The sequence below is a fragment of the Pan paniscus genome, chromosome 13 (assembly GCF_029289425.2).
Source record: "Pan paniscus chromosome 13, NHGRI_mPanPan1-v2.0_pri, whole genome shotgun sequence".
Taxonomy (NCBI): Eukaryota; Metazoa; Chordata; class Mammalia; order Primates; family Hominidae; genus Pan; species Pan paniscus.
In genome coordinates, this window is record NC_073262.2 from 138,825,654 (window position 1) to 138,847,632 (window position 21,979).

At 47.4% G+C, this 21,979-nt stretch overlaps 1 protein-coding gene and 1 long non-coding RNA gene across 2 annotated transcripts in view; one reads left to right on the forward strand and one right to left on the reverse strand.

Annotated features, from left to right (window-relative positions):
• LOC117979494 (uncharacterized) overlaps positions 1-21,979 on the forward strand; it is a 67,463-nt gene that overhangs the window by 28,048 nt on the left and 17,436 nt on the right. The gene's annotated exons all lie outside the window — the stretch shown is intronic.
• Positions 1-21,979, reverse strand: part of ASB18 (ankyrin repeat and SOCS box containing 18) — an 83,733-nt gene that overhangs the window by 15,098 nt on the left and 46,656 nt on the right. Inside the window, exons 4-5 of the mRNA XM_055109252.2 lie at positions 18,814-19,318; positions 595-708 (exon numbers count right to left, since the gene is read on the reverse strand). Coding sequence (XP_054965227.1) covers positions 595-708; positions 18,814-19,318 — 619 coding nt within the window. The remainder of the gene's footprint in view (positions 1-594; positions 709-18,813; positions 19,319-21,979) is intronic.

Sequence of the window (21,979 nt, forward strand, 5' to 3'; positions counted from 1 at the left end):
TAATTTCTATATTTTCAGTAAAGACAAGCTTTCACCATGTTGGCCAGTCTGGTCTTGAACTCCTGACCTCAAGCGATCTGCCTGCCTTGGCCTCTCAAAGTGCTAGGATTACCAGCATGAGCCACCGCACCTGGCCTGTTCTCACTCTCTTTTAATGGACAGTCACCTGTGGACTTTGTCGTGGATAGATGTAATCCCCATAGCTTCCTTGGTCGTATCTTGAGCTGCTGGAGCATGAAGCTGACTCACAGGGCTGGATTAGTATGTCCTGACATGGAGCCTAGGCCCGTGGATTCAGGCGGCTCTGGCCTTTCTTTGGATACTGGTTAAGAGAACCCTGGCGTTTTTCAGGCCAGCACGGGGCTCTGAGCTCCTTGAGGCCACGGCACCGCAACTACTATAACAAGCTCCTGGCTGTGTGATTATGGAGCCTCCAGAAAAAACCAGAAACGTGCAAATACACCCTCATTTCCCATTCTTCCTTTTTCAGATGTATAATACTTAGCCAAATATCAGTGCAAAACTCCCCATGCAAAGAAGCAAAAACAGACAAAAGTTTTGTACTAAAGATGGGCAGAAAGGCAGCCCTCTTGCCTGGAATACTTCCTCAGGAATCACTTCCTTCCAGGACTCTGACACGCAGAGCTGAGGGTAGGAGTTGAAAAGCACCTCGATGACTGCGGGGACAGATGCGCAGGTCTTCAGCACCTGGTGGGAAGAGGTGAAAGACGCAGCGTAGGCCGACTGGGTTCTGGGTCTCAGTGGGGAAAGGGTGGGGGGTGTGGGGGGATGCTCTCCCTAGCTGTGTGACCTCCCTACGCCCAAGCCACACAGGGAACAGCAACAGAGCAGTACCACAGGGTTGCTGCAGGGATCACATGAATTAGCGCACACAAAGACACAAGGCAATGGCTCTGCAAGGGAGCCCTCCTTCCCATCATGATGGCCGCCCAGCCAAAGTCTGGGCCAAGTGCTTAAGCATTCAGGTTCCCAGGGGGGCTATGCTGATGGCTTGGCAGGCCTCCTTGGCCCCCAGAGAGCTGCTCAGAGAAAAGGAATGAAGTTCTGCTAGGAGGAAGTTTGGCCCGAGGATGGTGTTCCCAATTTCTTACCTCAATTTTCAAATGTGTCAGGAAATTGAGAATTGGGGAAGAGGAATTGTTTTGCTGTTGAATTTCCTCTTCACTTGGCATTTCCATTTTATTTTCACAGTCCCCACTGGCAAAGATTCCTATTGCCTTATTCACAAATTTATAATTCAAGTCCATTAGCTTCACCATAAAGATGGGAACACTATTTGCTTTTAAAAAATAAACTTTTTTTTGTTATGGAGAAGTTTGAACCTTCATACAAAAAAGTAGTGCCAATAGTATGATAAACTCCCATGTACCCCCCCCCCCCATCAACCCATGGTTGATCCTGCCCATCCACTTCTCCTAAGATTAAAGCAAATTCCATGTATCCTATAATTTTATCTGTATTTCAGTGCATCTTTTATATGACCCTTTGAAGAAACAAAGATAATATTATAGCACCTGAGAAATTAACAAGTTTCATAATATCACGTCATATACAATCAGTGTTTAAATTCAAAGATTTCTCTTAAATGCCATTATATTAACAAAATAATTTGTTTGTTTGAATAATCATTCCAGTTAAGGCCGATATAATGAGACTGGTTGCTGTGATGTATTTTTAGATGTCTTTTTTGTTTCATGTGACTTACTTGTGGTGGGAACTGGGTTATTTGTCCTGTAGCATTTCTCACTGTGGGGCTTTTGCTGATTACATCCCTGTGGGATTTGTGGACATGCTGCTCTTCCTCTGTTTTCTGTAAATTAGTAGTTGGATTTAGAAGCTGGACCAAATTCAGTTGCCGAGCGCAGTGGCTCAGCACTTTGGGAGGCTGAGGCAGGCAGATCACCTGAGGTTGGGAGTTCAAGAGCAGCCTGACCAACATGGAGAAACACCGTCTCTACTTAAAATACAAAAATTAGCTGGGCGTGGTGGCACATGCCTGTAATCCTAGCTACCCGGGAGGCTGACACAGGAGATTCGCTTGAACCTGGGAGGTGGAGGTTGCGGTGAGCCGAGATTGTGCTATTGCACTCCAGCCTGGGCAACAAGAGTGAAACTCAGTCTCCAAAAAAAAAAAAGAAGCTGGACCAAATTCAGATTCGATTTTGGAGAGGGGCAGGGCAATTTCATAGCTCTCTCTTTTTGAGGTCTAAGATTTGCCAAGTGTTGTACAATCGTTCTTTCTTTTTCTTGGTTGAGAGACCAGAGGTTATGCAACTTTTCTAAGCCCAGCTACCATATATCTGCAGCAATGACCTGAACCACTACCGGGGCCTGCCCTGCATCATGTCTACTGGGGCTCTATGGACACAGAGTCCAACAAAAGAAAGTATTGAAGTCACTCATGGAGGCTGCTCACTTCACAACTTGCCTCCCTTCTCCACAGCTCCAGACCTAAAACCCCTTTAAAATACACATATGACAAACTAAAAAAAATTCATATTCCTCTGTTAGAGGTAACTACTATTAACATTTTGTGTATGCTAATGTTTTATGTGTTTAGACAGAAAATTAATATATATGACAACAATGGGTGAATGCTTTGCATATGATTTTGAAATCTGATTTTTTTTCCATGCAGAATAGATTGTGAATCTATTTACAAGTAATTATCCTTTTTTCTTTTTTTTTTGGATGGAGTCTTGCTCTATCACCCAGGCTGGGGTGCAGTGGTATGATCTTGGCTCGCTGCAACCTCTGCCTCCCAGTTCAAGCTATTCTCCTGCCTCAGCCTCCCAAGTAGCTGGGACTACAGGCAGGTGCCACCACACCCGGCTGATTTTTGTATTTTTATTAGAGACAGGGTTTCACCATGTTGGCCAGGCTGGTCTTGAACTCCTGACCTCATGATCCGCCCACCTCAGCCTCCCAAAGTGCTGGGATTACAGGCGTGAGCCACTGTGCCCAGCCCAATATGGACTATTTACTTTTGTTTTGTTTGACCATTTGTTTTTCTTCCTTTGTGAATTGCTCAATTATGTCTTTTGCTCATTTTTCTATTGGTGTGTTCATTTCTTCACTGATTTGTAAGTACATTTTATTTATTAGGGTTATTTTCAGGTAGACAATAATTTTGCAAATAATGATATTTTTTTCTCCTCAATATTAATATTTCTTGTCTTATTACACTGCCTAGAGCTTTTCAGTTCAATGCTAAATAACAACATTAATAGCATGCATAATTATCTTATTCCTAACTTTAATAGGATTGTCTCTAATGTTTCACCATAAATATAACCTGGAACATTAGTTTCAAATAGATACCCTGTTCTAAGTTAAGAAAATATCTTTCTATTCCTAGGTTACTACAAAGTTTAAGATGTAATTTCATTTTTTGCCTTTTTCTAACCAAGTTGATAGAAAAAGATTTTCCAGGTCGGAAGTGGTGGCTCATGCCTGTAATCCCAGCCCTTTGAGAGGCTGAGGTAAGTGGATTACCTGAGGTCAGGAGTTCAAGACCAGCCTGACCAACATGATGAAACCCCTTCTCTACTAAAAATACAAAAATTAGCCAGGCATGATGGTGCACGCGTGTAATCCCAGCTACTTGGGAGGCTGAGGCAGGAGAATCGCTTGAACCCGGGAGGCGGAGTTTGCAGTGAGCTGAGATCATGCCACTGCGCTCCAGCCTGGGTGACAGAGTGAGACTCTGTTTCAAAAAAAAAAAAAAAAAAGAAAAAGATTTTCCAATACTGATCCATTTTTGCCTTCATAAAACAGGCCCTATTTGGCTATTCTTCTATATTTAATATACATATTATATATAAAAATATAAAATGATAATATCACTATATATCAGAGAGGGATATATATGCTATTATATATACTAGATCAGGCTAGATCTTCACCGTATCTATTAATAAGCACACTTTTCTCATTTGAAATAGTAGAGTATACATAATACAGTGCCAGACTCAATTTACTAAGATTTTTAAATCTCTTAATAAATTTGGTTTATAATTTTTTGAGCTATTTTTGTCAAGTTTTAACATCATTTTATGTTAACTTAGTAAAACTATCTGAGAAAATTTGTTTTTTTTTAATACTTGGGAAGATTTTAACAAGTAGACCATTATTGGAATCAGGAAGGCACAGTAGATCTTGCATTTGACATTGTCTATGCCTGGCATTTAGCTGCAGGTAGTAATTTGATAGTTTTCATTTCTTTCATGGTTATTGGCACATTTTATTTTGATTTCTTCTTGAGTCCATTTTGTTAATCTATATTTTCCTGGAAAATAATCTTCATTTTAAAGAAATTTAGCATTGCATAGATAACAGTCAAGGTCCATTAGAAAAGAGATGGAGAAGCCAGGCACGGTGGCTCACTCCTGTAATTCCAGCACTTTGGGAGGCCGAGGTGGGTGGATCACCTGAGGTCAGGAGTTCGATACTAGCCTGGCCAACATGGTGAAGCTCCATCTCTACTAAAAATACAACAAAATTAGCCAGGCATAGTGGTGCACATCTGTAGTCCCAGCTCCTCGGGAGGCAGAGGTAGGAGAATTGCTTGAATCCAGGAGGTGGAGGTTGCAGTGAGCTGAGATCATGCTACTGCACTCCAGCCTGGGCGACAGAGCAAGACTCCGTCTAAAAAAAAAGAGATGGCGAGTTCGATATGGGATCATTCCAGAAGTGTTTATTGATACAGGAACTATTTAACCAGATGTGGGTACAAGGAAACTGACAAGGGTCAGGGCAGCAATGTGGGGTCGTGGCAGAGGTATTACCACCCTGGGCTGAAGGGCCAGTCAGGTGAGCTGTCTTAGCAGAAGCAGCAGTCCTTGCTTGGGGATACACAGCTAGCCTGAGGCAAAGAGCCAGCCCAGAGAATGCATGTTCTGCCCTCACTCTCCTTTCCTCCCTCCTGCTGCCGGGACACCCCACTGGCTATACCCAGCTGGAAGGCAGAGGGCCGAGAGCTGTAGAATGAGGTCCATACGGATCCATAAAGGTGGAAGGAAGAGATCTTCACTCTATCGATGAATAAGCACCCTTTTCTCATTTGAAATTCACTGTAATTGTATTTTCAATGCTTTTTTTCCTGTTTAGTTTTGCTGGAGGTTTTTCCATTTTACTCCTTTTTTCAAGAAATCAGCTATTGGATTTTGTTGATCAGTTCTCTTTTAAAATATTATAACCCATTAATTTTTGCCTTTATCATTATTAACTCCTTTCTCCTATCTCCTTAGGTATGTTTTGTTTGTCTTTCATGCTCCTTGGATTGACTGCTCAGTTAATTTCATAACATTTTTTTCCTAGAGTCATAATAAAGGCAACTTTCAAAACGGTATAAATTTCCCTTTGAACGTTGGTAGGGTCATAGCCAAGAGTTTTGAGGCAGTGTTCCCTTCCCTCCTTCCCTCCTTCCCTCCTTCCTTCCTTCCTTCCTTCCTTCCTTCCTTCCCTCCTTCCCTCCTTCCTTCCTTCCTTCCTTCTTTCCTTCCTTTTTTGAGACAGGGTCTTGCTCTGTCACCTATGCTGCAGTGCAGTGGTGTGATCATGGCTCACTACAGCCTTGACCTCCTGGACTGAAGCGAACCTCCCACCTCAGCCTCCTGAGTAGCTGGGACTACAGGTGCATGCCACTATGCCAGGCTAATTTAAAAATTTTTTTTTGTAGAGACAAGGTCTCACTATGCTGCCCAGGCTGGTTTTGAACTCCTGGGTTCAAGCGATCTTCCCACTGCAGTCTCCCAAAGCGCTGGGATTATAGATGTGAGCCACTACACCCGGCTCATCTTTCTTAAATAGTCTGCAGTTAAATAACTGTTGAGGCAGTACTTATTTGAGAGTGTGCTATAACATTTTCAAATGGTTATGTTATTTTTTAAAATGAACAGACTTTTTACTATTAATTTTCTGGTATATTGCAATATGGCTGTAGACAATGTCTGTTTTGGCACTAGCAGAAGTCACATTTCATTTGGTTCAAAATATGTTTGTCACATTTATGATTTGGAGCTACTGCACTTCATTTTTTTTTTTTTTTTTTTTTTTTGGCTCACTTGGTCTGTGATAGATATGAATTAAGAATCACCTAAATTATTTTTCAGTCAATTTCTCTGTTTTAACACAATCTTCTTTGGCACATAAAGTTTATAATGGTTATCTTTTCACTATGGGTTATATCCTTGGTCAATATCAAATGAATATTTTTTCCCCTCTCATTTTGTGTATTTCCTTGGAATTCTATTTGCATATTGATATAAAAGTACATTTTTTTTTTTGCCAGAATTATCTCTGCTCATTCTTTAATTTTTTTTTTTGAGACAGAGCCTCACTCTGTCACCCAGGCTGGGGTGCAATCACGAGATCTTGGCTCACTGCAACCTCCATCTCCTGGGTTCAAGCAATTCTCCCGCCTCAGCCTCCCAAGTAGCTGGGATTACAGGGACCCGCCATCATGCCTGGCTAATTTTTTTGTATTTTTGTAGAGATGGGGTTTCACCATGTTGGCCAGGCTGGTCTTAAACCCCTGATCTCAGGTCATCCACCCTCCTCGGCCTCCCAAAGCGCTGGGATTACAGGTGTGCGCCACCACACCTGGCCTCATTTTTAAATTTTAACCTTTTGTTTCACTTTGTTTTAAATGTATTTGAGAGTCTGTGTTGGTAAGAGGGTAGTTTAAGCAATTTTCATTTATTATCATAAATCAAGCGTTTGGTCTCACTCTGGTCTCACTTTATTCTTTTTGGTTTTTTTCTGCTTCTTGTTTCCTTTGTTTTCTGGTTCTGTTGTACATGTTTGTATTTTCTTTGGATTCATCTTCCGTATTCTGGAAGTATGCATTGTCTTTAAAATGCTATTAGTTACCTTCAAAATAAAAAAAAAATCAACCTAGGCCTGATGCAGTGGCTCACGCCTGTAATCCCAACACTTTGGGAGGCTGAGGCGGGTAGATCACGAGGTCAAGAGATGGAGACCATCCTGGCCAACATAGTGTGGTGGCATGCACCTGTAGTCCCAGCTACTCAGGAGGCTGAAGCAGGAGAATCACTTGAACCCAGGAGGCAGAGGTTGCAGTGAGTTGAGATCACGCCACTGCACTCCAGCCTGGCGACAGAGTGAGACTCCGTCTCAAAAAAAAAAAAAAAAAAAAAAAAAAAAAAAAAAAATATATATATATATATATATATATATACACACACACACACACACCTATAGTTCTCTAAAAATCTAAATAGTATCTTTTATGTTCCGGATATGCCATCATCCTTTCTCTTACATTTCTCTCTTAACCAGTTCTTCTCCCTTCCTTTCTTAATAATACTGGAGTTTTAGTTCCAGGTTGTCATTATTATATGATCATATTTATATTGCGTATCTCCTTCAGTAACAATTTTGGTATTTGCATTTAGTTTTACAATGTGTTTCCCAATTATTTGTCCCTGTTATAGCTGGGTTGTATGCTCACCACCTGTCCTTTAAGCCATCCCTTCTGTAGGTATTTGCCGAGCTCCTACTAGAAAGCAGGGATTGTGTTATGTCTGCATGTTATGATGGCCAGCTCCACCTTCACAGAGCTTTACAGTCCCAAATATAACAACAACAATACAGTGCTGTGGTTATATGAGGGGGAGTTCAGGGGAAGATTTCTGGAAGAAGTGACATCCAAGCCGAGACCTGGCTCTGGAGCAGGAGTTAGCAGGGGGGAAAAAAAGGCATGGAGAGTTCTGGGGACAAGAGTGTTCTAGGCAGAGAAAACGTATTATGCCAGGTTTGGGAGGTGAGATGGGGCAAATAATGTTGGCTGGGGCATGAGTCTGACATGGGGAGTGCTCAGAAATGAAACAGGAGAGGAAAGCAGGGAAGACCATGGAGTCCATTATCTGCCTGAGAAGGAGGCTGGCACAGGGAGCACTTACCAGGTATGAGTGGAGGAGAGGCTGGGTCTGATTTTAATTTTAGAAATATCACCAAGGCTGGGTGTGGTGGCTCATGCCTGTAATCCCAGCACTTTGGGAAGCCAAGGCAGGCAGATGACTTGAGTCTAGGAGTTTGAGACCAGCCTGGGCAACATGGAGAAACCCTGTTTCTACAAAAAATACAAAAACTTAGCTGGGTGTGATGGTGTGCACCTGTAATCCCAGCTACCCAGGAGACTGAGGTGGAAGAATTGCTTGAGCCTGGAAGGTCGACGCTGCAGTGAGCTATGATTGCACTGCTGCACTCCAGCCTAGGCAACAGAGTGACACCCTCTCTCAAAAACCAAACCAAACCAATCAACCAACCACTCAACCAACCAACCAACCAACCAACCAACCAAACAAGGACATATCACCAAGGCTGGATCTGGGGAATAGTTTAGAGGAGACAGAGAGCCCAGTGAAGAAGATGTGTCCATCTAGGGGAGAGATGGTGGTGGCCTCACCTCAGGTGGTGGCAGTCAGGAGGGTAGGAGATTTTGAGATATATTTAGGGGGAAGAGTGGGGAGAATCTGGAGATGGATTTCCCCCTTCCTGAGCTCTTCTTTAGTGTTATCTCTTTGTCAGCTGGAGTACATCCACCTCAATGGGCCATTAGCCCCAGCCACTCCCCCATACTGTCCTTACCAAAGGCACCAATGCTGCTCTTGGCCCAGGCTCTGCCTCGCCAGTGGTCCATGCTCTGCCTCACTTTACTTGCTGTGTCAGCCACGCCTGACATGTTGACGACATCTTCCACCTCAATGCAGCCTTCACTTGGCTTTGAGGAAGGTGTGCTCTCATTCCTTCCACCTCACTGGTTGCCCCTCCTCAGTTTCCTTAGCTGCTGTCTCATCTCCGTCCTTCAGATGTTCGACCGTCCCTGCATTCAGGCCTGTTCCTCTTTTCCGTTTACTCTCACTTGCTGGTGATCTTATCTGGTTTCCTGGCTTTAAATACCATCCTTTGTCACTGACCCTCAAAGGTATATCTCCAGGTTGGCCAAATCTCTCCCTCTCAAACTTTGGGCTTCAATATCCAGCTGCTTACATTGTAGCTACACCTGGCTGTATCCCACACTCAACATACCAAAAACTGAACTCCCTTGTTCACCAGGTCCCAACCTGCTGCGCCACCCATAACCTGCCCCATTCCCAAGTGATAGCAAATTCATTCTTGCAGTCTCTTGGGCTGGAATCAGAGTCATCCATTGCTCCTGTTTCTCCTACACTCCACATACCAAAAACTGAACTCCCTTGTTCACCAGGTCCCAACCTGCTGTGCCACCCATAACCTGCCCCATTCCCAAGTGATAGCAAACTCATTCTTGCAGTCTCTTGGGCTGGAATCAGAGTCGTCCATTGCTCCTGTTTCTCCTACACTCCACATCCCATCTGTTAAAAAATCCTGTTGGCTCTACCTCCAAAATATATCCAGGGTCAGATCGCCTCCCTTGTCCACACCACCATCATCCCTCCTGTGAATCACAGCAACACCCTCCTAACTCATCTTTCCACATCTGTTCTCCTCTTTCTCAAGTATCTGCTTAACATGGCACCGAGAGGAGGATCTTTACAAAATATTGTTGGATTGCATCACTCCTCTGCTCAAATCCCTCCAATGGCCAAAGTCATTACAATGTCCTGTAAGACCCCACACAACCTGTGCCCTCTCCCTTACCACCCCTAATCTCATCTCCTACTCCCATCCCACTAGCTCCTTCCATCTCCAGCCACACTGGTCCCCTGTGGTTCTGTGCGCAGGGCTGGCCCACTCCAGCCTTAGGCTACAGATGGCTGGTCCTCTGCTGGACTGCTTTTCCCCAGACATCCACACAGTGGGTCCCTCACATCTCTCAAGTCTTTGTTCAGCAGTCACTGACCCTAACTGCCTGACTTAAAATTGCAACTGCCTTCCACCCTTTTAATTTCTCTATAGTCCTTATCACTTTTTTGGTCTGTTGATCATGCTCAATATTTAATGCCTGTCTTCCCCATTAGAATGTAAGCTCCACATAGGCAGGAATACTTCTTTCCCCTTATCTGTTCACTCACTTATCCTATGTGCCTAGTATATTGCTGGGACATGACTGGTGCTCAGCAAATACTTTTTGATAAATAATTGAAGTATTTTTTCTTTTTCAGAAAATGCATTAGAAAGGCATGTTTTATGAACCCTTGATATCTAAAAGTGTCTTTCATCATCAAAATGAAAGTATCTTCACTGAGTCTAAAATTCTAGTGTCCAAATTTTCCTTTCAAAATCGGTGGATGATATTTCATTGTCTTATGTTACTATTACAGCAGAAACATCTGAGTCCAGCCTGGTTTTTATTCCTTTATGAATAGCCTGTTTTCTGCTTAAATACTTTGCCAGATTTTTCCATGTCTTTTTAGAACATTTTTGTTAGAATGTATATAGGTATGTGCCTCCTGTCATTGATTTGCAGAGAACACCCTTTTTGATTGCCAACCAAAAGTTAAGACTTTCAGTGCAGCTAAGTTTTCTTCTATTATGTCTTTGGTTATTATTTCTGATCCATTTGTCCTAGACTCCTTCTGCAGTAACATCACTTATCTGTGGGTTGGCTCTCTATCCTTTATTACCATCACTTTCTCTTTTAGTTTCTTGGGTTTTTTTTTTTTTTTTTGCACTTAAGAATAGTTTTTGTCATTAGTATTTCATTATAGTAACATTGAGGTTGACTTTCCAACAATTCAGATGATTAGTTTAATCCAATCATGGTAATCCAATCTCCTTTGCCAGTTATTGGTTCAGAGAAGGGCAGGTTTAAGGCAACTGAGGACACCTCCTCAGGGTTTCTAGAAGAAAGGAACAACAGGATATGAACAAGGAAATGGGCCCATTGTTGCTGGAAGCCATCTTGTGACCATGAGGGAGCCATTCTGAGGACAAAGCTGACTCACTGAGGATGGCAGAGCAGAGAGTTGGGAAGCACCAGGTTCTTTGAGGACATCATCCAGACACTGAAACAACCAATTCTGAAGCCTGCTACTTCTGCACTTACTGTTATATGAGATAAAAAGATACATTTCCTTATTTAAACCTGTTTGAATTGGGTTTTCTGCTACTTGTGATTTAAACCACCTGTATCAGAGTCCAATCAGGCAAAGGAAACCACTCTAGGTATTTCAACCAGAAACAACTTTACACATGGAATTGATTATGTAGGTAATCAAACTGCTGAGATTCCAACAAGGGGAAGGTGAAGTAGCCTAGAGATTAGCAAAATAGAAAGCTGTCATTACTCTTAAGAGTTGGTGGGATAGTGGGATGAGGTAGTCTAATCAGAGTCCAGAGACCAGGGCCATCCGCTGGAAGCAAGTTGAGTCAGGGGCTACCCACTGGGGACTGGGGCCATGAAGGGAGGGGCTGTCTGGTGGGTGTTGGTGTCACAGAGACGATGCAGGTGCTGCTGGTGGAGCTACACAAGACAGAGACAAAAGAGAGAAATACCCTGGTTTCTTTCTTCCTCCACACTCGTTTCCCATGGTGTCTCCCATTGGCTGAGTCCGACTAGAAGCCAGCTGATGGGGGCTCTGAGTGCAGTTTTGAGGGGGCTTTCCCTTTCCCCCTGTCACCCAGGATGCAGAGCAGGACCCAGGAACAGCAGGAAAGGGTCTGAGGGCACACGGGCCAATGGCCCAGCACGGATTTGATTCTTTCTTTATGAATCAACTCTGCCTTTTCCTTCTTTAGTGTATACTTCAATCTGACTGTGCTGTTAGTTTCTTGGTGTAACTATCTCCTCCATCTTCCTTTTCATGTCATTCTATTGAGTTTTCATCTTAACCAGTACTGTTTCGATGAATCCCACAAGCTATGTCTTGTCGTACTCCATAGAGGATGGCACATACTTTCTGAGATTTTCTTGGATCTCCTGTTTTCTGGATGCTGTTCTATTTTTCGGTTTGTCCTCTTTTCCCCCATGAATCTATTCCTTTTTCTCTTTATTAGTCTTTGATTAAGGAGAGAACCAGATGCAAATTTTGCCAACATGCAGGGGAAGTCTGTGGTCCTACTCTGTGCCCAGCCGGGAGACTGTGGAGGGACAACGTGGAGGGAGGGGGACGAGGGCCTGGCCCAGCCCCGTTCCCAGTTGGACGGTTTGCCCGGTGGACTTGAGCTTCGGCCTGGAGGCTTCTTCCTGCTACCCTCTTCCTGGCAGTTGGCAAGTTGCTCTGAAAGCTGGGTTCCTCTGATTTTCACATCTGCACTTTACTGTGGCTTCACAGGCTTTCCCCACTGCCTGGCTGACTTTTTTTTTTTTTTTGGTAATGTCTGCCTGACAGCCTGGAAACTTACGGCCGTGCAGCAGAAGGACATTGGGTCTGGGTCTTCCTAGACTCAGACATGAGGTTGCCTTGTTGTTGCTGTGGATTTCCTCTCTCTCTTTCCCTCCTTTTCTTTCTTCCTTCCTCTCATCTGTGCCTTCAAAGCTATCTTTTGGAGGACAGGAGCTGTTCTTTCTAGACTGGGCATCATATCGACATCATAAGAGCTATTATCGGTGGTCCCCTCCCCACGCCCAATTATTTTTGTTCTCATCCATTACTGTCACTGAGTCAGGCTTAGCAGGCTTTACGGAAAGAGAGAGACAGAGCATGAACACGGAGACACGGAGAGACCAAGCCACAGAGGGAGTGCCTGGCAGGAGGCCTGGGGCCAGCACGGTCTTCCCAGCCCATCTCGCCAGCCCTGTCCCTCTCTGCGCCCCACACATGTTGATATTTCTGGCTCACACGAGCCCCACTAACATGCCATTTCCTCGTGCACGGCAGTCTCTGATTTCAATCATCCCCTTCTGTGTTAGGAAAAAAATCACGCCATTAAGAAGGACTCACGCTGGACCCCTCGGGATGGAGTCTGCTGCTATTTATCTGGTACCCTAGGCGATGCTCAGGTCTTGCTCACTGCAACCCTCCAGCGACCCTCCCACTGGCCCTGTCACTTCTCTGCAAAATGTTAAATGGCTCCCAGGGACTGCAGGTAACCCGGACATGCCCCACCCTGGGAAGAGCTGCTCTCCCTTAGAGCAAAAGCACCACCTCCTCCCGCCCCTCCCCCACCGGGTCACAGACTGTGACAGAGTCTTATTGCCTGTCTCTGGGAATTCATTTTCTGTCTCTCCTCTGTTCCACCTCTCTGGGGCTCCCTGCCCCTCCCCATCCTCTGCATCGTGCCCCCTCATGTTTGCCAGGCAGCTGGCTGCCTTCATTATTTTTACGCCAACACAGTTTAAAAATCTCCGCGGCCTCCTTGCTGTCTGCGGAGAGGCGGCTGCCACATTACTCTGACATGCTGATGTCATTAGTGTCCACGCACACCACACTCTCTTCAGCTAATGAGGCGGCAGAAAGAAAATTAAGGGGAAAAATCACACAGGCACATTGCTTTATATGTAGATGGAGAAATAAAACAACAGCAAGAAAAACACAGGCGCCCTACTTACGATCTCCCCTCCCTCCTCCCACTGGGGACTGGGTGCACGCAGCTCTGTGAAGATGGGAGGGGGAGCCCTGGTTTTTGACTACTGCTACTCCAGAAATCTCCCACTAAAAATCCTGTGGAATCGGGATAAGCGAAGTCCCTTTACCTGATTTAGTAATTAGGTAAAAAGAAAACATGAAAACTTTAGGTCTCCATTTTCAGTATGGTTAGTGCCCAGAAGCTGAGACAAGACCAGAGATTTGCAGATGTTTCTAGAATCTGCTTTTTTTTTTTTTTAAGACAAGGTCTTGCTCTGTCGTCCAGGCTGGAGTGTAGTATTGCAATCATGGCTCACTGCAGCTTCCACCCCCTGGGTTTAGGTAATCCTCCTGTCTCAGCCTCCTGAGTAACTGGGACTACAGTTGCATGCCACCATGCCCAGGTAATTTAATTTTTTGTAGAGATGGTGTCTCACTATGTTGTGTAGGCCAGTCTCAAACTGCTGGGCTCAAGTCATCCTTGTGCCTCCCAGAGTGCTAGGAGTATAGGCGTGAGCTATTGCCTCTGGCCTAGAATCTGTTATTCTTGCACCAACCTCCATCCCCCATGCAAGCTATGTGAATCCCTCACCTGGACTGCCACCACAGCCTGTGGTTTCCATCAGCCCCTACCTGGTGTGTTCTCTACGTCGAGCTTAGAAATTCCAAAATACTGATTGGATGATGTCATCTCCTTCCTTGAAAATGATGTAATCAACTCCCAATATTCCAAAGTCAGAGGCCCAGGCCCTTAAGGCCCTGCCTGGCTGCCTAGTCTCAACTGGCGCCCCCTAGCTGTTTCCTCTCCAACGACTAGCTCATTTTTCCAACTGCACACATTGCCGTGCCTGTCCTGCTCCAGGACATTTGCCCAGGACGTCTGTCTAGAATGTTTGTCCCCCGCTTCACACAGATAAGCCTTCAGCCTTCAGATCTTGGCTCACTCATCACACACTTGAGGGAGCCTTGGACCCTGCCCCCCAGCCAGGTGAAACCCCTGTTCTGTGCTTTCAAGGTGAAGTGAGCCTCGGCCTTGCAGCACTTCTCACCATGGCAACTTCACCTTAGTGTGTGTACTTGTCTGATCCATGTGACAGGCAGCTCCACCAGGGTGGGAAATACATATGCTCCTGCTCTTCACCGTGACTCCAGTACCAAGCACCCAAGTTCCCCCAAAATGTTTGTTGAATGAATACATAAGTACTAAAGGGATGCCCGTGGGAAGCATAGCCGATGCCTACATGACTTGGGGGAAATCCTTCATTACTGGTGTTGTCCCTGCACTTCCCCGACTGGTAGACAAGTTTGAGTCTGAAGTATTATTAGTATTTCATTTTTACACAGGGGAAAGTGGAAATGCAGTCCCTCTCAACCACAAATTACGCAGTTTCTGCATCTGTGAGTTTCTCATATCTGGGAAAACCGTGCGGGTCATCAGACCCGGAATGCAATCCATAAGTCTCACCCTGAGAAAACCACCTTTGTGATCATGGCATCTCCTCTGCCAGGTGAGAGTCTGAACTCTTTACAGTCACCTGCAGGTGCGTTTTCCCGGGCTGCTGCTGGCTTCTGCACCACAGGAAACAGAAGGCCTTTGGGAAATAGCACAAAATAGGAGACAGGGTAGGAGGGGCTGGAATGTGCTGGCCACGCATGCTGACTGCAAATGAAAAGTGTTCATGGACGGGTGTCAGGTGACATCCAGGGACAAATAAAGCTGGCCACGTAAACTGAGCGGTGAATCAAGGAGGTTCCCAAAGGAACACCTGTGAAGGAGGCAGCGGAGGGCAGGGGTTTGAGCCCTGGCTGGGTGCTGCTGCTGTCAGCTCTGTGTCCCATCTTGGAGCGGGGCTGGACTTACATCTTCCCACACGCTTTGATGCTCCATCATTTTCTGGGGTCAAACCAGAAATGTGCTCCTCAAAGAGGCAAGAAGAGCAAAGTAGTGCTTCCTTGGAAAAAGATCACATGGGACTTCATGACTGTTTCACAAATTCGTATTCCAGGTAAGGAGAGGCTGAAGGAGAGAGACCCCTGAGCACAGCCTTTTATCCAGACCAAGCATCCAGCCCAAAAAGTCACCTGTGGCAGATGCCAAACAAGTTCAGGTCCACTTCTGTGTGTGCTTCTCTGCCTTCCTACCTGCTGTCCAACAGGCCCAGCCCCAGCCTGCCCTGACATCTTCCAGAATCCAAACCTGCCAGAATCCACAGCCTGCCCCCTATGCCTGCCCTCGGTGCCCTGTCCCTGCCCCCAGTGTTAACTAGCGGTCAGCCAGGCAGAAAGGCCTGGCACTGTCAACACGTGGGCTTCTGAAGCCGTGACACTGCCTTGATTCTCACTGCAGAGCACTGCGCCGGCTCGGAAGGATGCCCTGTGTCCGCCTGCCGCGACGATGGTGCCTTTGTCTGGGCATGGGGAGCTGTGATTTATGTCATAAGCTCGCTGTGAAACCTTTTGCCTCGGTAATTCTGCGCTCCATGGGTGTCTCTTTACATCTATTCACAGTACGGCTGCTGCCCACGGACGGCTTGCCCTGTGACAGTGCTGGTGACTCTGCGCTCGGCTCGCCATGGCGCCCGTGTGGTGCCTGCCCAGCATCTTTGTGGCTGGCTGCAGCGTCTGTTGCGTCTGTTGCTTTGATGTCGCACATGATTAGATGCCGTCCCTGGAGGAGCGATTGCAGGGAGACTGGGTGGAGGAAGAGGCTGCCTCTAGCTTTCCACAGAGTTTTGCTTCGGTTGTGGGGACCAAGCTAGAACATTACAGGCACTGCTGCCTTTGCTTGGGGGATTCTCAGCATGGTGAGTGCATCCTCATCCACCATCCTCTCCTGGCCAGGTGTAGGGGTACCCGCTGGAGGTGTGGGGGAATCCCAGTGCAAAAAGGTGGAATCCTTATTTCCAAAGACTTAATGCAGGCCATGAGCCTGCAGTGGCTGGAATCCCTTTCATTCATTCAACAAACACTGATGGAAGGTCTGTACTTGCAGGCGCCATGTTCAGGGAGGCAGCGGTGGGCAACGCTTTTTGCAAAAGCCTCAAGGTATTAAGATTTCTCAAGAAAACTCCAGTTCCTTCCAGAATGGGTGGGAACTGACAAGATTCCTTGTCAAGCACTTCCCATGGCTTTTTGGCCCCCAGGTACAACAAATCTAAACCTACCCCCAACCTGAATGGAGGATGAGTTGCACCACTGACTGACCCCATTTCTGTGTGGCTGACATAGTACTGGGGATCCCATCCCAGAACAGGGCCCCTGAGCACCTAGAGAGGAGGTGCTGTGCTTTGTCCTGCATTTCTAGTCAAGGCAGTGTAATTTCTACAGCCTTGGAAACAGAGTCCAGGGGTCAGAGGTCCTGTTCCTAGAAATGATGCCTGTGGGGCTGCCCCTAGGATTTGAAAGCCTGGTCAGAGATCACTCAAATTGAAACAATTTCAAGGCTAACAAAGGATTATTTCTAGTCACTACTGAAATATATTGACTCCTTTTTTTTTCTTTAAAATAAATTGCCCCATTCTTCCCTGGATAAGTAAGTCAGAAAAAAATAATTGCCCCAGATATTTTCCCCTTGTGGCCCATCCTGTAACTTTGTTTTCTCTTTTCATTCCTTTTTTTGGAGACAGGGTCTTGCTCTATCACCCAGGCTGGAGTGTAGTGTTGCTATCACAGCTCACTGCAGCCTCCACATCCTGGGTTTAGGTAATCCTCCTGCCTCAGCCTCCTGAGTAGCTGGGACTACAGGTGCATGCCACCAGGCCCTGCTAATTTTTTTAAAAAAATTTTTGTAGAGATAGGATCTTGCTATGTTGCCCAGGCTGGTCTTAAACTCCTGGACTCAAGTGATCCTCCTGCCTCAGCCTCCCAAAGTGCTGGGATTACAGGTGTGAGTCACCATGCCTGGCCTCTTTTCATTCTTTATGCAGTTGCATATGACAAGGGTTGAAGTGTGTGTTGGTTTAATGCAGACACAGTGTGCATGGGAAGGGCAGTGAGTCTTGTTTCCATGTTATAAGTTGATGAACTAAGCCTGCTAATGATGGGAAACATTAAAATGTAAATTATAAATATAAAAGGTAGCTGTCACAGAACATAAGAATGCTAGCATTTCTTCCCTTTCAGGAGTCCACTATATTGAAATCATTGCCTTAGTGGAGCACCACAAGACAATTACCCAAAGAGGGGGTGAGACAGCATCGGGAAAGTGCCATCCTGTTTGTCAAGTGAGCAAACACTAGGGGAGTTGTCTCGGGGGACTTTCTAACCTTTCAGAGGCACAGTCTACTCTGAACGCATCTATAATGGAAAGTTAGCATTTGAGAGAAATGAGTGAATCTCACTTCTCGATGGTTCAGACCACTGAGAACACTGTACTTTTGAATATTAGCTTTTCAGCTATTTGTTCAAAACTAATCAGGCCAAAATATGTCTTATGTCTATGAGTGATGAGTCTTGGTTGATGGAGATAATTTTTAAATTAAACACACCCGGATTTTACATCTAATGGAATGACTTCCCTTCAATGAAGTCTTTTGGGGAGGACAATCTGTTACTCCAGCCAATATTTTGGAAACATTTTCAGTCTTTTGGGTTATTTTCTGAGGTGAGAAATCTTTATTCTTTATCATTATTATTTCAGGGTAGATCTGACGGGTGGAACAAGGATGAGTTGTTCAGAGTCAAGTCTGCAAGGCTGAGCCAGCAGAATGGGGGTGAGGTCCCAACACTGCAATGACCTGGGCAGGGCACTTCACCTGACCGAACCCCAGGGAGAGGGAGAATATCACCTGCCTCTCGTGTTTCACTGCAATGTGGTGAGGACCGAATGAGAGAAGTCTGCAAATGTACGAAGCGCTCTTATTAACAAGGTGGATGATCAGATTGGGTAATTTTGTTTCAGATCAAATGCCAGATGTGGCAAAAGACTGATTTTCATCGTTCTGAAAATTACACTGATGATGAGCTGCCAAAATATTTTGAGCTCTGACTGCATCATCGAAATAAGTGCCTGGCGTCCGTCCCCAGGTGACTACTTTGAAAGGATGCATTCTTGACATGCAACCCCTTAATTGTCTCGTGGCTCTAACCAGAAGGCTTCTAGGCCCCTGTTCCTCAAAATGGGGTCCCAGGAACAGCAGTCTAGGCCACACCCGGGAGCTTGTTAGCAATGCAGGCTCTCCCACCCCAGACCGGCAGAGCAGATTCTGCATTTTCACAAGTCCCCAGGGGTGCCTGGGCCATTACACTTTGAGAGCGCCGCATGCAACCCAGCTCCCAGGCCGGTCACTAAGTGGCAAAACTCCAGGGCACGTGCCAGCCGGGCTGGATCCTGCCTTACCTTGGGGAAGGCGTCGGGCCACACGGTGGGAGAGCCGTGGTTGAGCAGCGCCTGCACCGTGCGCTGCGGTGAGGCCTGGAGAGCGCAGGATGCGGTCTGCAGCACGCGGCCCAGCGGCGAGGCCCCGCCATAGTCGAGCGCGCCCGCGTCGGCGCCGTGCCGCAGTAGGAGGCGCGCCAGGCTGTGGCTCGCGTGGCCGCAGGCTTTGTGCAGCGGGCTGCGCTCGTCCTCGTCGCGCGCGTCCGCCTCCGCCCCGCGCCGCAGCAGCAGCGCGCACAGGCGCAGGCAGCGCCCGTGCTCGTCGGGCCTCCGCGCCGCACCGCAGGCCGCGCTCAGAGCCGTCTCTCCGCGGCCGTTCCTCGCGTCCACGTGCGCCCCGCGGCCCAGGTACAGGCGCGCGTGCTCGTCCAGGCCGCGCTGCGCCGCCACGTGCAGCGGCGTGTCCCGGCCCGTGCCGCCCACGCGCTGCACCGAGGCCCCGTGCTCCAGCAGCGCCTGCGCGCACCTGTGGGAAGCCAGGGCCTGTCACTCGGGCGCCACGCAGGACGCCCGCACCCTTCCACCCCCGGCCTGCTGCTGCAAAATATCAAGTGACCTCTGAATGAAAAGACATGCTCCGCTCTCCCATACCAAGGCGTCAGGAGTTCAAACTAAACTGGAAAAAAAAAAAAAAAGAGATTATGGCAAAACCAGCTCCTGAGTGGTGTAAATAGCAAAGGATATGCCATAAGAATCCACCTGCAGAGTTACAATTTATAAGGAAATTTTAACTGCTTGGAGCTTCCTGGGAAGGTGATGTGGTTCAAATGACGGTGCTCCATGCACTGGTTACCTGAGCTCTTTGTCACACCTGGAGGTTAAGGGTTTGGCAGTCACAGTTCTAGGGAGAGGCCCTTGGGGGTCAGACTCTTTCCCGGCCCCCATCTAGCCCTTCTGGAAACCGCTCAGCTTTGTGAGGGTGTGAGGCAAGCCTTGCCTTGCACCACGAAGGGACTTTCCCCATCCCTCAGGACACTGACTCAGGCTGGCACCACCCTGTCCTCTGACAGTCCGGGGAGCATTAGGTGGGAAGCACAACCAGGCCCTGTTGTGAGCCTACCTGTGCTGCTTGAACAGACTGGATATTGGCTGCACCTGAATTCCACAGTGGTCTCCAGGAGCTTCTAGACCCCCATGGGAGCCTGCGGTCTTCCCCAGAGATGAGTGTCTTCCTTCTGCTGCCTCCAGGAGCATGACTGTCCTCTACCCCAGGCACCAGGCTTCCTCAGAGCCTCTCCCATCCCCTGGGGGCACTCTAAACAGCTCAGCCTAGGCTCAGATGCCTGGTGAGAAGTGTGTCCCAGCCTGGAAGCCAGAAGACAGTCATACAGACCCTCTGCCCTCCGCTGGTCCTTGTCCTTCATGGACACGGAAAAACACAAGCCCACCCCCAACTTCAGCCACCTGCTCCCATAGTCACCTGCCATCGATAAGGCCGCTCCAGCCTTGGAAGTCTGCAAACATGCCGACTTCAGACTACAGCCCTAGTCCTCTAGCTCCCCAATGCCTGTTGGTCCTACTTGCCATCTTTGCTCTGTGGAGACCTGAGCCCTGGACCTCTCGTTTCTCTCTACCCTTCCTGGCTTCAGTTCCTTTCCTGGGCAGCACTGTGGTCACCTCGTCATCTACATCCTCAGTTCCCTTGAATGGAGGGGACCATGGCCATCCCCTACCCAAATGGCCGAATCTTCAAGCCGGAGTCCATTCTTCACCCCCCTCCTTTTCTCTGCGGGTCTGCCGAGCCCTGTTGGAGGACGCAGCCTTCATGGAGCTGGCCTTGGTCTCAGCTGGGCCTCAGTTAACTGATACCTTTCAGTGTTAAGGCCACCTCCTCATGCCTTGCTCTCCACTAACCACTCCTAATGTTGACCTTGGTCCTCAAGCTTCCGCCCTCTTCCTTTTCAGCTGTCTACATCAGCTTCATCCAGGGTGCAGCTCCCAGGAACTCCCTCACCTGCCTGCCTTCTGCAAACACATCTGTTTCAACACTGATTAGAATCTGTTTTGACAACAGCTGTTGCCTCCCTCTTCCCCAGGCCTAAGGAAGGCACCCCCTCTTGATCATCTTGGCCCAGAGTTAGTCGTCTTTGGCTTATTTGGGGTCTTGCTATAGATGACTTGCTCCTTGCCATTTTCCTGTCTTTCTATTTCCCTGCCCCATTTCAACTGGTCACTGAGCCATCTCGTCACCTGAACTGCTTCCTCCCTCCACTCCCAGTGTCACTGTCCTTTGTTGAGGCCACATCGTTTCTCGGAATGCTTATAAGTCTCTTCATTTGCCCCTTGCTGCAATCTAGCAAACTGCATACTATCTGGAAAGAGCCTTTCCAGTGCAAATCAAATGTGCCTGCCAACAACCCCACCGCTCCCCCTGCCTGCTGGGCGAAGCCCACACTGCTCTCTTCAGGACCCAGGACACATCATGATCCAGCTCCTGGGGGCTCACCGGGTTCACCTCCTGAGGCGCCGCCTCTCCATGCTTCAATTCTGCCTGACCAGGTATGGTGCTGAGATCACACCCTGCCCTGCCATGCCCCCATGCCCTCTGCTTGCTCCTTCCAGGTTGCCCCGCTGCACGTGATGGCCCACACAGTCCCATCTTTCCTTCCTCTTGGAAGCCTTCCTGTGCCACCAGGTAGAGGGGTCACACCTCTGTGTTGTCACATGCCTTGCACTACGTGCCCAGGCACCACATTGGTCACCCCATATTTCAAATATTTGTTGGGCCAGGTGCGGTGGCTCATGCCGGTAATCCCAGCACTTTGGGAGTCTGAGGTGAGTGGATCACCTGAGGTCAGGAGTTTGAGAACAGCCTGGCCAACATGGTGAAAACCCATCTCTACTAAAAATATAAAATTAGCCGGGCGTAGTGGTGGATGCATGTAATCCCAGCCACTCGGGAGGCTGAGGCAGGAGAATCACTTAAACCCGGGAGGTGGAGGTTGCAGTGAGCCAAGATCGTGCCCCTGAACTCCATCCAGCCTGGGGGCAACAGAGCGAGACTCTGTCTCAAAAAAAAAAAAGAAAATCTTGGCACCTTCAACTCCTTGGGTGTAGAAATGGAGGCTTTGTTTATCTCTGATTCCCAGTGCCTATCATAGTGCCTATCACACTATTGGTATTCCCT